Source organism: Schistosoma haematobium, chromosome 7, assembly GCF_000699445.3.
Source record: "Schistosoma haematobium chromosome 7, whole genome shotgun sequence".
Taxonomy (NCBI): Eukaryota; Metazoa; Platyhelminthes; class Trematoda; order Strigeidida; family Schistosomatidae; genus Schistosoma; species Schistosoma haematobium.
This window is the reverse complement of record NC_067202.1, coordinates 12,522,173-12,537,429: the sequence shown is the minus strand read 5'-3', so window position 1 is coordinate 12,537,429 and position 15,257 is coordinate 12,522,173. Positions and strand designations below refer to the sequence as shown.

Sequence of the window (15,257 nt, the reverse complement as noted above, 5' to 3'; positions counted from 1 at the left end):
GCCGTACATCCAGATCCTATAACCTAACTATTCTAATCTAAATTGATCTAATTGATAATTTGTTAACAACATCATCTTTAAACACTTCCGGAACTCATTCATTATGAACTGATCGGAATTTAGCTATACTATTTGTTCTCTACTCCGTTAAGCGTAGAGGGCACAATCATGCTCTCTAATTCAAGTTGGTTGTTTCTCTATTAGTTTTCCCAAATAGATTTCAAGGATAGATAATCCTCTACCAATCATATTCAGAGCTGGTGGATAGAGATGAGACACTTCTATTCTCGCTGTTGATTTAATTTCAGGGACTGACAGGTTATCTGTTTGCTGGATTTTTATATAAAATCCTTCATTACTGCATATTTATTCACGGTTTAACCCGCCTACTTTAGAGTTAATGTCAACCATCACAATTCCTACATTTCATCTTCTTGGGTTCGGAGTAATTTAAATGTCTAGTGGTACAGTATGCCTTTTGTTATGTCACATAAACACCAGTTTATATCTTAATTTCTCTAAGTTCACGATGATTAGACGATATGCTGACTTGAGATCATGAACCGATTGATGTTAGACCACCATTGAAAACCTGGGAGCACTGGAAGGCCGTTTCGTCCTAATATGGGACTCCTCAGCAGTGAGCATCCATGATCACGCTCGCCGGATTCGAACCCGGGGCCATCAGTCTCGCGCGCGAACACTTAACCTACTGGACCACTGAGCCGGCATCCAATGGTGTTAATGTCTAACCTCAACCAATCCGCGAAGTTGCTGTCCAGTGCTTTCAGGTTTTCAATGGTGGTCTAACATCAATCGGTTAATGATCTCAATAAAAAAACTCAACCATCTCCACAACCCCTAAACTGATATATGCTGACTTATTTGATATTTCGGTCTACATAACCTTTAAAGTGAAATCCAGGATACATATTTCATCCCATTTAAAACTCACCATCTAAATATGACTGTATCTTAATATTGGTATTCACACTGGAATCTGAACCCAGTACCTTTTCGTTTCAAACATCCAAGGCTTAACCCATTGAGTTACCAACAAACAAACAAAAAAAACTTAAGATTTACTTAAAACTCTTTTAGAACTCCATTCTTTTGAGACAAATCAATTAAACTTACTGAATCTTTATCAAAATATGTAGATTCATATGCATTACATACTGAATTCATTAGATTTTGATCATCAGTTGTCCATACAAATAACTCATCTGTTGCATTTAAAACATCATCGTTTTTTAAATTTAATTGTAATTGATCTTCAGTGTTTTTTGTCAAAGTTACCGATGATGATGATGAAGATAATGATAATGATGATGCTGACGACGATGACAAGGAACAAGATGATGATGATGAAGAAGAGGAAGATGATGATGATGATGATGACGACGACGACGTTGATGATGAATAGTCAGTAATAGAAAATGGATTAATAATAGAAGGTGTATTTATAGAAGTAATTGGTACAGTAAATTTTCTTTCATCTAATTTAGCAATTTTCATTTCACTAACATCATCATTATTCTTTGTTAAATTATTCTTTATAAGTGGATCATAATGTAAGATATTTATGGGATTAGTTTGTTTCATCACTAAATTAAGATCATGATTTTGATGTGACATTGATGACGGTTGTTGTTGTTGTTGTTGCTGCTGTTGTTGTTGCTGATGGTTATGATGTTGATGTTGATGATCAGGGTGATGATGATGTTGTTGATGATGATTTCGTTGATGTTGATCATATGATAAAGTATCATTCATTAAACTAACTGGACAATATTGTGTAATATTATTTCCATTAGTTATTAATGATTGTGTAAATTGTTCATTATTCCAATTGGAATCAGTTACAATTGGTTGAATAAAATTATTCTGATGTTGTTGTAATGGTAATTGATGATGTTGATGTATTGTAGTTAAAGGATGATGAAATGTATTGTCAATTGTTTCATTAATAGTTGAATTATTTGTCCAATATATTTGATTGGATTCATCTAATGGAATATTAGATGATATATTCACTAATGAATTTGAATGAAGTGTATTATTTGACATTAAATCGGTTGTTGATACTTGAAGTGAATGACCAGAAGGATGTTGAGGATGATGAGGATGATGTTGTTGTTGATGGTGATGTTGATGTTGATGATGATGATGTGGTGGTGGTGGATGATGATTAGTACTTACGTAATGACCATGTTGATTTATAGGAGAACTTCCATCTGAATAGATAAGATTATTTCTTGTTGGTGATGTTTGTAATAATGGAAGCATAGCACAATTTGGATCATATATTGTTGGCTGAATTGATGTCGAATTATGCTGATCAAGATTATTAGTAGAAGATTGTACTGTTGGACTAAGATTTGTAGATACATGTAGCTGAGTTGAATTACCATCAGTTGGTGATAAATTAGTAAAATTCATTACACCTGTTTGAGCTGTTATCGATGGATAATTATGTAATACTGAACGTGGTTGATTAGTGGTTACCATTGGTGGTTTAATTTGTGATTGTCTAATTTGTGCTGGAATTACATTCTGTTGAGATATTAAAGGAGAACGATGAAGTGGTGAAACAGCAGTTGAAAGAGGTGTTGGAGGAAGGTAACTAGTTTGTTTAGGTGGACTTGGACCAGAATTCATTTGACTTTGTTGTATTGCATTGTCAGATTCAGCACGTTTACGTGCACGATTTGCTTCAATTAAACGACGTTTTGCTAAACGTTTTTCTTCATCCAAAACCACTTTTTAGAAAAAAAGAAATTCAGAAGTCAATCTATTGGTTAGTGTTTCATTCTAAAGTACATTTATTTAAAGAAACTTGAAACTTTGTTATTGTTATAAACACTCTTATCATTTGACTCATCAGGACCTACTTCGGTTTGGGCACCCGGGCAGTATCACAGCACTCACACATATCAAATGAGATCTGAGTGGCGCATATGTATTTGGTGCCTCCTTGTACTAATATCTATGTGTTAAAATAAATAAATAATGATTTATCAGGAATCAATCTATCAGGAGATTCTTTTATCAACCTAGAATACTCAAATGATGTAACTTTGTTTGGCAAAGACTTTCAAGAACTTCATTTTTTTTAACTGCCTTAAGCAACAATATTAGCATGTTTGAGATTCATTTCTCTTCATTTAAATGTAAAATTTTGCATCAAGACTAATGTGTACCAATGCCTTAACTAGTAATAGGGACTGAAGCAGTTGAGCACATCGACCACTTTATTTATCCTAGGGGTTTCCTCAGTCCTGATGGATAGGTGTCTGACGAAATTTCGTCAGGAATTCAGAAATCCCTTTTAGTTTTCGCCAACTTAAGCAATTTGTGATATAGGTGAGATATCCGTCTGTCAACTAAAGGATGACTCTATTGCCCAACAACTTGCCCTGTTTATCTTTATGAGTGTGAAACATGGTCTTTAAAAATAGAGGACCTTTTTAGATTATCAGTGCTCAATTATAGATGTCCTCATATATTTTGGGATCATTGTGTTAGCAATTCTGAGTTTAAACACAGAGTGCAAGGTAAGGATGACAAATTAATTGATGAGTGGATTGTTATTGACTGAGATAGTTGGGATATGTATTACGTATGTCCAACCACCTCGACGCGTGATCATTTTCTATGTAGCAGTATAGGAGACTAAACCAGGTTGCGGCATCAGTCCATGAAAACGCTGACTGTTGGGATGAGCCATGTAGTCAGGTGCGAACTATTTGATTAGGATCTGCATGATTATTGTAACTAATGGTTAGAGGCTTTCAGTGACATGTTTCAAAATCGTTCTGAATGGCATAGGTTCATTCCCATTAGATCTTCGGTTTCTAAAATCCTCATACATTTCTTTTTATTATTCTATTAATTTATATTTTCTTCTTGAATCATATATTTGACTCCTAGTCTTCTCTATTAACATTAATACTGTTGCTATCTCTACTACTAAGGGATTTTCCCTGACAATTTTATCTTCTTGTACTAATGGTGTATAGCAACGTGAACCTATGTGCTCATTTGCCAGAATCTACATTGAGTCTAAATGACCAACATCTGTCTTTATATCATAATTTTGGATCATTCAGCATCACCAATCGCTGACGTTCACTATTTTAGGAATCACATTCTGCTTCCTATACCTTAAGTCGACTGGAGATCTAGCTGATTAACTCGATGAATATTTTCACGTTTTATTCCACTCTACTCTGTCTTTGATTAATAAAGTATGTTGATTAAGTTACAGTTTTGCTATACGTTCTAGTTACTTCAATCACCAAAATTTAGTCACCTTATCAACGTAGTGACCTACTTTATGTTATATTTAACAATGGGATATTATCTATCAAAAACTTAACAACTACATACAAAGTCATTTACTAGGCTGAGAAATTATGCTACTGTAGTCGACGAGAACATAAGTGGGGACAGTTGAATGCATTCGAATACAAAATTACAGAATATCATGATAAAATCTGAGAACCATACAGTAAATTTATCATTTGCAAAATGTCAATCAATCGTCTCAGTCTTCATTGTTCTTTCGTTACAACACCAATTAATCTTTATTCTCGTTCTCTTTTCTTCGGTTTTCTTAACCTTCTGTATCCAGATATCAGCAGCACACACCACAGTACTACTCATTGATTAGAGCTTTAACAAGTGAAAAGAGACATTAACTGATAACCCGTTGGTTAGAACATTCCCTCCTAACCTAAAGAAGCTTATTTTCAGAATGTTATATATAAATGTTAATAAAAATAAGTGTTAAACCAAGAAGAACTGAGATAGTTGCTCGTTTACAGAAATATATTAGTAATAGAATTTGAACTTTCAAGCTTCATTTCTCCTTTGTTTCATATGTGAAACAAAATCATGGCCCTTTGACCAAAAATTTCTATCAGAGTTATCAGTTTATAAAAAGATATGATTACTTGTCGGATGTAAAGTAGTATAAGTCTTAATTTGGAATTTCATAGCAAAGTGAACTCTTTGAGTAGTTGAGATTATGAGACCACCATAGAAAACCTGAGAGCACTGTATGACCGTTTCGTCCTGTTGCAGAACTCGTCAGCAGTGAGCATCCACAATCCCGTTCAAGGGATTCAAGCTCAGGACCTTCGGTTTCGCTTGCGAACGCTTAACCTCTAGACCAGTGAGCCAGCGTCCAATAAAGTTAATGTTTAAATTCAACTAATCCACGAAATTGAGTGTCACACTCACCACTGTCTTCGGTGAGTTACTATCTCACAACAGACCAGATTGGATTCCACTGGTCACTGGTTCTTACTAGAACTCCAGAAAATATCTCTTGAAGCCAGTCACTAATGATACTAATAATAATACTAATCAACACTGTTGATAGGTTTCTTCAAGTGAATGAAAGATAAGTTAACTGAAAGAAGACTCTATTCACAGTGAATATGATACAGAGAGACCCATCAAGCATTCATTTCATCTCATCTAATGAATACTTATTTATATCAGATAAATGAAATTCAATGAGGTATTTGTAACAAAACACAAGTTTCATCCATTTATTCCAGTTGTACCACATCAAAATACTCGAAGACTGACCCAATACTAAATACATAACTTTAAGATACAGTTAACTCAAATGTGAATATAGTTTAGACTAACTAAGGTTATATCATATATTACAGCCAAAAATCACTATCAATTAGTGGCAACGTAGATACTGAGACATATGTAGATTGGTCCTATTTACCATATACCATTAGCACAGAGAGATGTCAGACAAAATCCCAGAATAGTAGAGGTAGTAACAATGTCAGAAGTAGTGGGAACGATTAAGCATCGAAGATATGACTTGAAAAGCGTACGAATTAGCGAAATAAAAATAAGAGAAGAGTTATGAAGAACTTCAAGTCTCAGGATTCGAAGGAACACAATGAATAGATACACCACAGACAATGAAGATATTTTAGATCCATATCATCTAAAGTTCCTAACCATTGGTTCCGATAATCATGAGGACCCCAACCAATTAGTTTACACCTATTAACATGACTCATTCCAATTGTCAGCGACTTCATGAACTGATGAAATTTATTGGTTCGACCACCGCTAACTTTCTTACAACCTACCCCCACACATAAATAATATTGGTTATTAGAGTAGGTGATATTTTGGGATGCATAATACATGTCCGAACCGCCTGATTTGTGAAGATTTACTACTGCATCAGTCGATTTGTCATCCTTACACTGTGCCCTTTTCTTAACCCAGTATATGTATAGATTACTGATAATTAGAAAAAGTTTACCAATGAATCATTATTAATGGGGTATAATTGAAACCTAATGATATTGCGACAATACTCGTTCATACGAAAAACAGTTTACTCAAGTACAACAGCGTGAAAGGATCAGCAATAGGGACAAGAAAAGCTTAGCCTCTAGAAAACACTACGGGTTGTAGAGACTGCTGAATGTTATTGAGAACACGGACAGTCATGCTCACTAGTGACTAGCTCCCACAGGAAATTTCCGTAGTTCTAGTGAGGAGCATTGAACAGTGGATTTCAAGTGTTAGATGTGAAGAGACTTTCCATCGAAGGGAGCAGATGATTGCGCGCTATTACTGATTGACTAAATTTACACTTGTACACAGTTGAATCTCGGATCAGTGGTATGAATGTTAAGCGACTGCACATGAGATCGGAGGTCCTGTGTTCGATCTCAGGTAGAGGATTATGAATGGATATTGCTAGGAAGTTTGATACTCAGTTATTCACTCAATTCCACCTCTCAGTATTAGTCTAATTTAATTCGGTTTATGGTTTAAATAACAGACTTAAATAATAATAGTAGCAATCGGTTCAAAGTAAAGTCCAAGACCATAGTTACACAAACAAAATAATTATTTTCAACTTACAATCTTTGGCCATACCACCTTTAATACACCGATCAAAACGACATTTTTGACAACTATTTCGATTTTGTTTATCCGATACAGAACATCGTCCATTATATTTACAAGTATAAACTAGTTTCTTCTGTACTGAACGTCGAAAAAATCCTTTACAACCTTCACATGTCATAGCACGATAATGAAATCCAGTTGCATTATCACCACATACAACACAAGGTTCAGGACCATTAGCTGGATCCATATAACTAGGAATATATGGATCTTCTGGTAAACAGAAAAAGAAATACATTAAAATGGATAAATAAACAATTACTAATTTATTTTCACAGAAAGGGGTTTTTGTGGGTATTATAGTAATTTTAATAGTCAATTGAGCCAATTGAAGCTAGACCACCATGGAAAACTTGGAAGTACTAGGCGTCCATTTCGTCCTACTGTAGGACTCCTCAGCAGTGTACACCCAATTGTGTTTTATATCATTTTAGCGACTAGAATTTAAAGAATTCCGACGTTTTATCCAGCTATGTTGTCTGAACTTATTTAAAGTTATAATAGTCAAAATCAAAATTATCAAAGATTGTAGAACCTTTAATAATCAAATCTGTATTAAAAGCTTATCAGTAGTTGTAATCTCATTACAAAGAAAAGAGATGGACAGATGAAATGAACTTTTCTTTATTCAGTGTAAATAACTATCTTAAAGGGATATAAAAGAAGATTGTTAAAATGAAAGAAAGACTAATTTGGATTGTATACTGAACCAAACCAAAACGTGGCATCAGTGCTTAAAGTCACTAACTTCTAGTTTGAGCCATGTTGGTAGATGCAGACTACTTGGTTGGGGTCCGCGTGAGACTATCGTAACCAATGGTTGGAGACTCTTGATGACATGGCTCAGAATCGATCACAATGGCGTCGGCGTGTACACCCACTGTCTCCCCTTAAACGATGAGATTAAACTCACTTCATATCTTTCTTTCTACGAACTAATTCTTTCTTCCTGTACTATATCCTTATTGCAATCTTTCTTTTATATATTACCACCTCTGAAGTAACTACTTTTATGAATCCGGCGTTTATCTTGTTGTTGTGTTAAGGAGGTATGGTAACTTGGACCGATGCATATATATGCCTGGTCCTACGTTGTAGCTGACTGACTGACTGATACTGAGAGCATGGAAGAACGTTGTTGTCACCTCATACCATACAGAAACATCAGAGGAAATGAACATGATTCTAAATAAACACAGTATAAGAGTCTATTTCCGTGCAAACGATACCATATGATCGACATTAGCTAAAGTTATGGATAAAATTTTAAGTGAAGAATAATAAGATTTTATCTATGAGATCAAATTTCATGGATGTAACGGTGAAACAGTGTTTGAAACATGTTCATTAATCCTCGATTGATCTCAAGAAACTTGAGTATAGATTGACAATAGTGTTACGTTCGTTAAAAACAGAATATAAGATCAACTTTGAAAGGATTAAAATACTTCAAGAAAAAGGTTTAACACGTACGAAGAAAGATCCTAGAGCCATGTGCACCATGCGTTTGGAATCAAGGTTTTCCAACCAATCTAGGTGGATCCTCTATATTCACCAACCCAGTTAAAGCGCCGAACATTTACTTTTCGTTCTCTCAATTTCGTAAACAACACCCTCGTCACGAGAAGACAATGAGTAGAAGTTCCCTGATAGTTGCTATATACGCGTGGTCATATGAGAGCATTTGGAGAGGGAGACTGGACTCTACCCACTCCCTGCCGTAACAAGGCATTTACAAATTAGTTGAAAGTAATTTTTACATGTAATGTCTTCTAAATAATCAGGACTTAACTTCAGTCAAGTTATTGGAGAATATTAATTTAAATTAATAACATGTACACAAGCACAAAAGTTTACGTAAAAAACAGTATTTTTTATTTGGTAGCCTGAATTTTACCTAAAATGGTAGTAATCTTAGGAAGCACTAAAGCATTCTAATGATAAGTAAGCAGGAGAAAACTAGGAACTTCAGTAATTTATTTTAATAAACAGAGTTGAATAGCGGGTAGCGATCCAATCCAGGACGTGCGTCTCGTCCTATACGGGACTCATCAACAGGATGTATCTGGCCTTTAGAGTTTATGGTCTCATCGAAACTCTAACCCAATAACTCTCGTTTCAAACGCTTAATAGATTATCCACTGAGCTACTAAGTTCAAATAACTAAGGATTTGTCCAACCAGATGAATTTTCCTTAAATTTGTATTGGTTGTCTGAATCAAAACTGAAGTGCAGGTACGCTTAGCCGACGAGTTCCAAATTGGTTTGGATTCCATTGCTATTTGATGGCAATATAGAGGCAATCAATGCAGGATGCATATGTCCTAAAAGGGACTGATCAATTTCACTCCATAATATCAACGGGACAATTCACAAAGCCAATATAAATGTATTTCAGTAATCTATGTTAAATGAATTAGGATTCATGTTTATGCATAGAAATCACTGAATTATTTAGTGTGAAATGTATTCAAAATTGTTGACTTCTCATATGAGAGTCAAAGTTTCATGGATCACATTATGGAGTGGTCTTAGTTAGATAACCGTTGAAAACCAGTAGGCACTAAACAACTCTTTTTAAATATGTGACACCGCAGCAGTAAACATCCATGACCAATGGAAATTGAAGCTAGAACCTTCAGGTCTCAAAGCAAGAACTTTATTTTAATCCAATTTGCAATATTAGGCAACTATCTTCTAATGCCACAGATGGCTAACTGCACCACACATAACATGGTTAGACTCCACTGGTTACAGCTTCAAACTAGAACTTCGAAACTCACTACTGGATGTTGGCTCAGCGATTTACAGGTTAAGCGATAATGGCCCATTCCTGACGAATCTCATTTTAAGGTGAAATAAGGGCCTTCGCATTTCGCGGTAAACGCTTAACTATTAAAAGCGGGTTGGTATTCGGTTGTGCAATTGTAACTTTAATCAGTGTGGTGATTATTTAATACCACTGGTAGCAAATGTTTCATTTCTAACGTACTTGAGCTCTACGTTTCACAACACACTAATAGGACTTCGCAAACATCTTGAAATAAGTCACTATTGAGCTGATCAAATACTTTTCTTAAATTTTCAAAGGTGGATAATCAGTCTCACTTTATTATTATTATCATCGAATTCTCTGATAAACATTCGTTCGAGACGAGTACTAAATGATATCATTTGAATCGGGTTTAGTTGCTTTGAAATTCATACTCGGTTTCCAATCACACTTGGTACATGAGAACTAGTGATAATCGTTGAGAAGGACTTCGAAAGTACGACTTAGTTGAACACCTTGACCACCTCAATTACCAGTTTACCAAGTAGTTGGTGTTATAAGTTGGGTGAATGATTCTTAGTAATTAGAACACAATAATCTTTTAGTTATTTGGTCAAAGGGGTCTTTCTACCTAACTCAAATCATCAAGTCTCACATAAAAATATGGTTGAATATGGTTTAATCAACGAAACGCGTTTTATATGTGAAGTCTTTATGATCGAAGAGGTGGGTATTGATGGTTAATCTTCAAAGAAACATTATTTAATCATGGACATATATTTACATTAAGATTATTAATCTCAATTAAACAATAAATGTCAGTATGGGCTTGTGGATTGGTTGAAGTTAGTCACTAACAACGTTGAATGCAGGCGCAGTGGTCTAGAAGTTAAGCGTTCGTGCGCGAGACCGAAGGTCCTGGGTTCGGACCCTGTGTGCAGGACCATGGATGCGCAATGTTGAAGAGTCTCATACTAGAACGAAGTGGTTGTCTAGTGCTTCCAGGTTTTCAATGGTGGTGTAACATCTATCGATTCATGGTCTCAAAACAATAAATAGTCTTAATTTTAATGTTAATATTTGAATATGCCTTAACTTTTGATTATACCGTATGATATAGGGAATTTCTGAGGGCAAACAAGAATAAAGATTTTCATAGTTAAGATCATGAGTCAAATGAATCTAGACCACCATGAAAAACCTGGAAGCAATGGACGGCCAGTTCGTCCTATTTTGGGACTCCTCAGCAGTGCGCATCCACAATCCCACCTCACAAGATTCGAACCCAGGACCTTTCGGTTCTACTCAATACATTATAATTATAGTATATTTATTTTTCCAAAGCATTTGAACGTTCAGCATTGAAGATTAATTTAAATACAAATGTTTTATGCCCCTAACTGATATCTCAATAAAATAAAACCATACTGCGAATTGATTATTTAAAGTGAATTTATTATATCTGTAGTGAACGGGAGCACCAGTAGGAACAGCCAAATGTGTTTAAACACAAAGTTACAGAATCTTTTAGTAAAATCTGAGAACTATACAGTAAATTTCGCACTTGTAAAATGTCAGTCGATTGTCTCAGACTTCATTGTTTCGTTGTTTCCCCACTAATCACCCTCTGTTCTCGTTCTCTTTACCTCGATTTTCTTAACCTTGTGCTACCAGACATTTCACTTTCGATTGATGCTACATACTACTTATATCTGTCTACATCAGTAGCATACACCACATATCTACTTCATTTTCCATGTCCAGTAAGTGGCGTGCAATTGTACTACGATTATTATTTGTACACTAGAGATAATAGTTCGTTGGAATCTATACAATAAAGCATATAGATGCATGTGTTTAAATTAACCTATGTAAATTCTTACATATAACTAGAGGCAAGACAAAAAGAGTAGTTTCCTACTATTAAATATATTGTGGAACTAGTTGTGCCAAGGGAAATCTACTTTTAAGTTTCCTCTTAAGTTGTTTTTCAATCAATCTTTCTAGCATTTTAAAGATGATTACATAACACCTGGGTGAATAAACACTTCGTTACGAATTTATTTAATTTAGGCCCCCAAGTGCCCTGGTACGACCGAGAGTGGGGAGAGTCAACTCTCTCAAAAGGCTCTCAAGTGGCCATGTGCATACAACCACTGTCAGGGAAGCCCTACTTACTGCATTCTCTCACCAAGGGTGTTTTTTACGAAATCGAGGGGACAAAAAACGAATGTCCGGCGACTTAACCGGGCCGGTGGACACAGTGAGTCCACCTAGGGGAGTTGGAAAACCCTCATTCCAAACCAATGGTGCACATGGGCTCCAGTATCCTGAAGGAACAAATGGAGTATGAACCAATCGTTGGTCACCGGCTACAATGGGACTGCATCTCCTCACGATGCTCCACTGCCTTGTGGGTCAGATGCTTATGTCAAAGCCTCGGTGTGCGGCCCCCTAAGAAAACCACCTGTTTCGGTTTGGACACCTGGGTAGTATCTCATCCCTTACACAAATCAAATGAGATTTATGTGGCGCATATGTATTTGGTGCCTCCTTGTACCAATATCTATGTGTTCAAATAAATAAATAAATAATATTCAGTTTAGACATTCTTTCATTATTTCACAATTTTTTCTAAGATGCTGAAGAAGATTTATAGCTCAAGTAGATGATTTTGATGGTGCTTTGTTCTCTGAACTAATCAAACCATTCAGCTCAGAGAACAAAACTCTACCAAAAAACAGTTTTTTCTCAACATCTTTGTCGAGTATAACGGTTTAGTTATTTTTCCGAATGATTTCTTTTCATCATCATCCGTTTGTGAAATTGATTATTGTAATATACCCTCATTTCAAGAGTAGTCAGTGTTTTGCGCACTAGAGTCGTTGACTATGGTGACACTTGAGGGGGAAACCGAAAGACGAAGTTTAGTGTTAAAAGTCAGTGTAGGAGGAATAATAGGAACTGAAGAGGGAGGTTGATTATGAGTAGATTAAAATTTGAATGAACACATGTGTACATCATTAATGAATCTTAGTGTTATTGGTATTTATTACAGTTATGATCAGATAGAGGTTTTGTGGATAATATAGTAATTTAATAGTTGAGTTCATGAATCATTTGAAGCTAGACCACTATGGAAAATCTGAAAGCACTAAATGGCAGATTTGTCCTAGTATGGGACTCCTCAGCAATACACATTCACGACCCCCCCCCACGAGATTCGAACCCAAGATTGATTTGCATGAAAATACAGTATGAAAATGAAAATATCACATAATGCGAATTTGGGATTACATAAACTTAACTGTAAGCCACAATTATTGTTCTTGTGGTGGTTTTATAGATTTAAAGAAGTTGGATGATCTTGGAACTTTTTCAGTCAACTGTTTTAAATTATTTGTACGAAAGTTTGTGGAGATTGTTGAGTCAGTCATTTAGTCAGTCAGTCAGTCAGTCACAACGTAAAATCTGTACTGATGTACATCAGTTCAAGTTGTCATAGTCTATTAGCAAAGAGAAAAGGAATTGTCAGATCAAATACCATATTAGTAGAAGTAGTAACAGTTCCAGAAGTAATAAGAAAGATTAGTCATCAAAGATAGGACTCGAAAAAGGTACGAATTGACGAAATAAAAATAAGAGAAGAGTTATAAATAATTTCGAGTCTCAGGATTCGAAGGAACACAAAGAATAGATACACCTGAAACATTGTAGATATTTAGATCTATATCATTCAAAGTTCCTAACCATTAGTTTTAGAAATCATGAACACCTCAACAGGTATATTTCTAGCCAAAAGTAATTTCGACAAGTGTTCCAGTGAACATTACTGAAATAGTAAATATTACTAATCACTGTGTTTTTGTTTACGATTATAGTATTATTAGAATGATAATAATAATAATAATAATAATAATAATAATAATAATAAGCAGTATCCTTAGTTATGTACAACTGTTTGTTCATTCATTGCCCATTAAGTTTCAACGGGATCCATTTTGTCGACTATCATGAATATTTCATTTTTATGTTAGTATGAAGTTCACATAGTTCACAAACTTATACATGCATCAAACCAAGTTTCTTTTGTAATTGTGTAACACTTCATTGATTAAATCTCTGAATGAAACTGAGTGAAGCGGGATCGAATTCACCAGATAATATCAGTTCTTCTAAAGATTACAAGTATACCATGTTGACGAGTGCTAAATAACACGGAACGTAAGTCAATAGTAGAATCTTGTCGACTACCTTCAATCATAGCCTTACATCTGAATATAGTAAATGTAGCATCGAGCTAATCTCATTTGATATGTGTGTGAGATGAAATGAGATTTGTGTGGCGCATATGTATTTGGTGCCTCCTTGTACCAATATATATATGTTCAAATAGATAAATTACTAAATAAATATCGAGTTAATTAGACTAGTGAACACATTACAGCTTGATTAATATAATCTGATCAGCACTAAAAAGGACTTGACATACATGACTATCCAGTGATCAGTTAACTGTTAAGTTAATAATAACGTTTGATTATTATATAATAATATACAAACAAAACAACAACAAAATCTATTGACTTACTTTTACGTTGTCGTGGTACTTTAGTAGCTCCATTCCCTGTAGTACTTGATACATTTCCTGATGAAGATGATGAAGAGGATCCATGTAATGAATTCAATGTATTTGGATAATTCATTGTACAATTAGTAATTGATGTTGTTTGAGAAACAATAGGTGAATTAATAATAGGACATAATATTGATGAACCAACTGAATTTGAATAATAACCAGGTATTGTTTCTCTAAGTAATGTAATTCCATTCCAATATGATTGTGGATCATTGATTCTTCGACCTGATGATGATGATGATGACGATGACGACGATGATGAAGATGATGATGACGAAGATGATGATGATGATGATGATGATGGTGATGAAGAAGAAGCTGACGATGAAGAGGAAGACGATGGTATTGGTATTAAATTTACTAATTCAGTAACTGAAGGATTATTATTACTACTTGTCTGACACTGATTATTATTATAATTTCCAATAAATGTTTGTTGCATATCAATGGTTTGTTGTCGTACAGATAATTGAGATAAACTTGTAGTAGCAGTAGTCGTAGTAGCAGTCGTAGAAGTAGTAGTAACTAATGCCCAATTACTTGATAAGTTTAAAGTAATCGGTACATTCATATCAATTCATTTTGATGATGATGATGATGTATACATCATTACACTGTTTGTAACTTGGAGAACATTTAACAATATTCAATTCATTTCAATAAAGTAATATCATACATTATATACATTGTATAATAAGTAACATATTAATAAAGGTTAAATAATGATAAGATTTACATTACTATTAGTTTTGGACATGTTTTAATAAATATTGAAATAAGCTAAGACTGATTATGGCTAGAATCAGGTCATGACCTAACTTCAATGAATATATATATATATATAGCTAGATAGTTAGATAGATAGATAAATAGAGA

General features: G+C 34.6%; 1 protein-coding gene across 1 annotated transcript in view; it reads right to left on the bottom strand.

Moving 5' to 3' along the window:
* The window catches only part of MS3_00011184 (uncharacterized protein), a gene marked incomplete at both ends in the record, with an annotated part of 31,575 nt that extends 16,623 nt beyond the window's left edge, over positions 1 to 14,952 (bottom strand). The window contains 3 exons of the mRNA XM_051219590.1: positions 1,138 to 2,762; positions 6,922 to 7,182; positions 14,334 to 14,952. Coding sequence (XP_051064455.1) covers positions 1,138 to 2,762; positions 6,922 to 7,182; positions 14,334 to 14,952 — 2,505 coding nt within the window. The remainder of the gene's footprint in view (positions 1 to 1,137; positions 2,763 to 6,921; positions 7,183 to 14,333) is intronic.
* Positions 14,953 to 15,257: the final 305 nt, after the last annotated feature.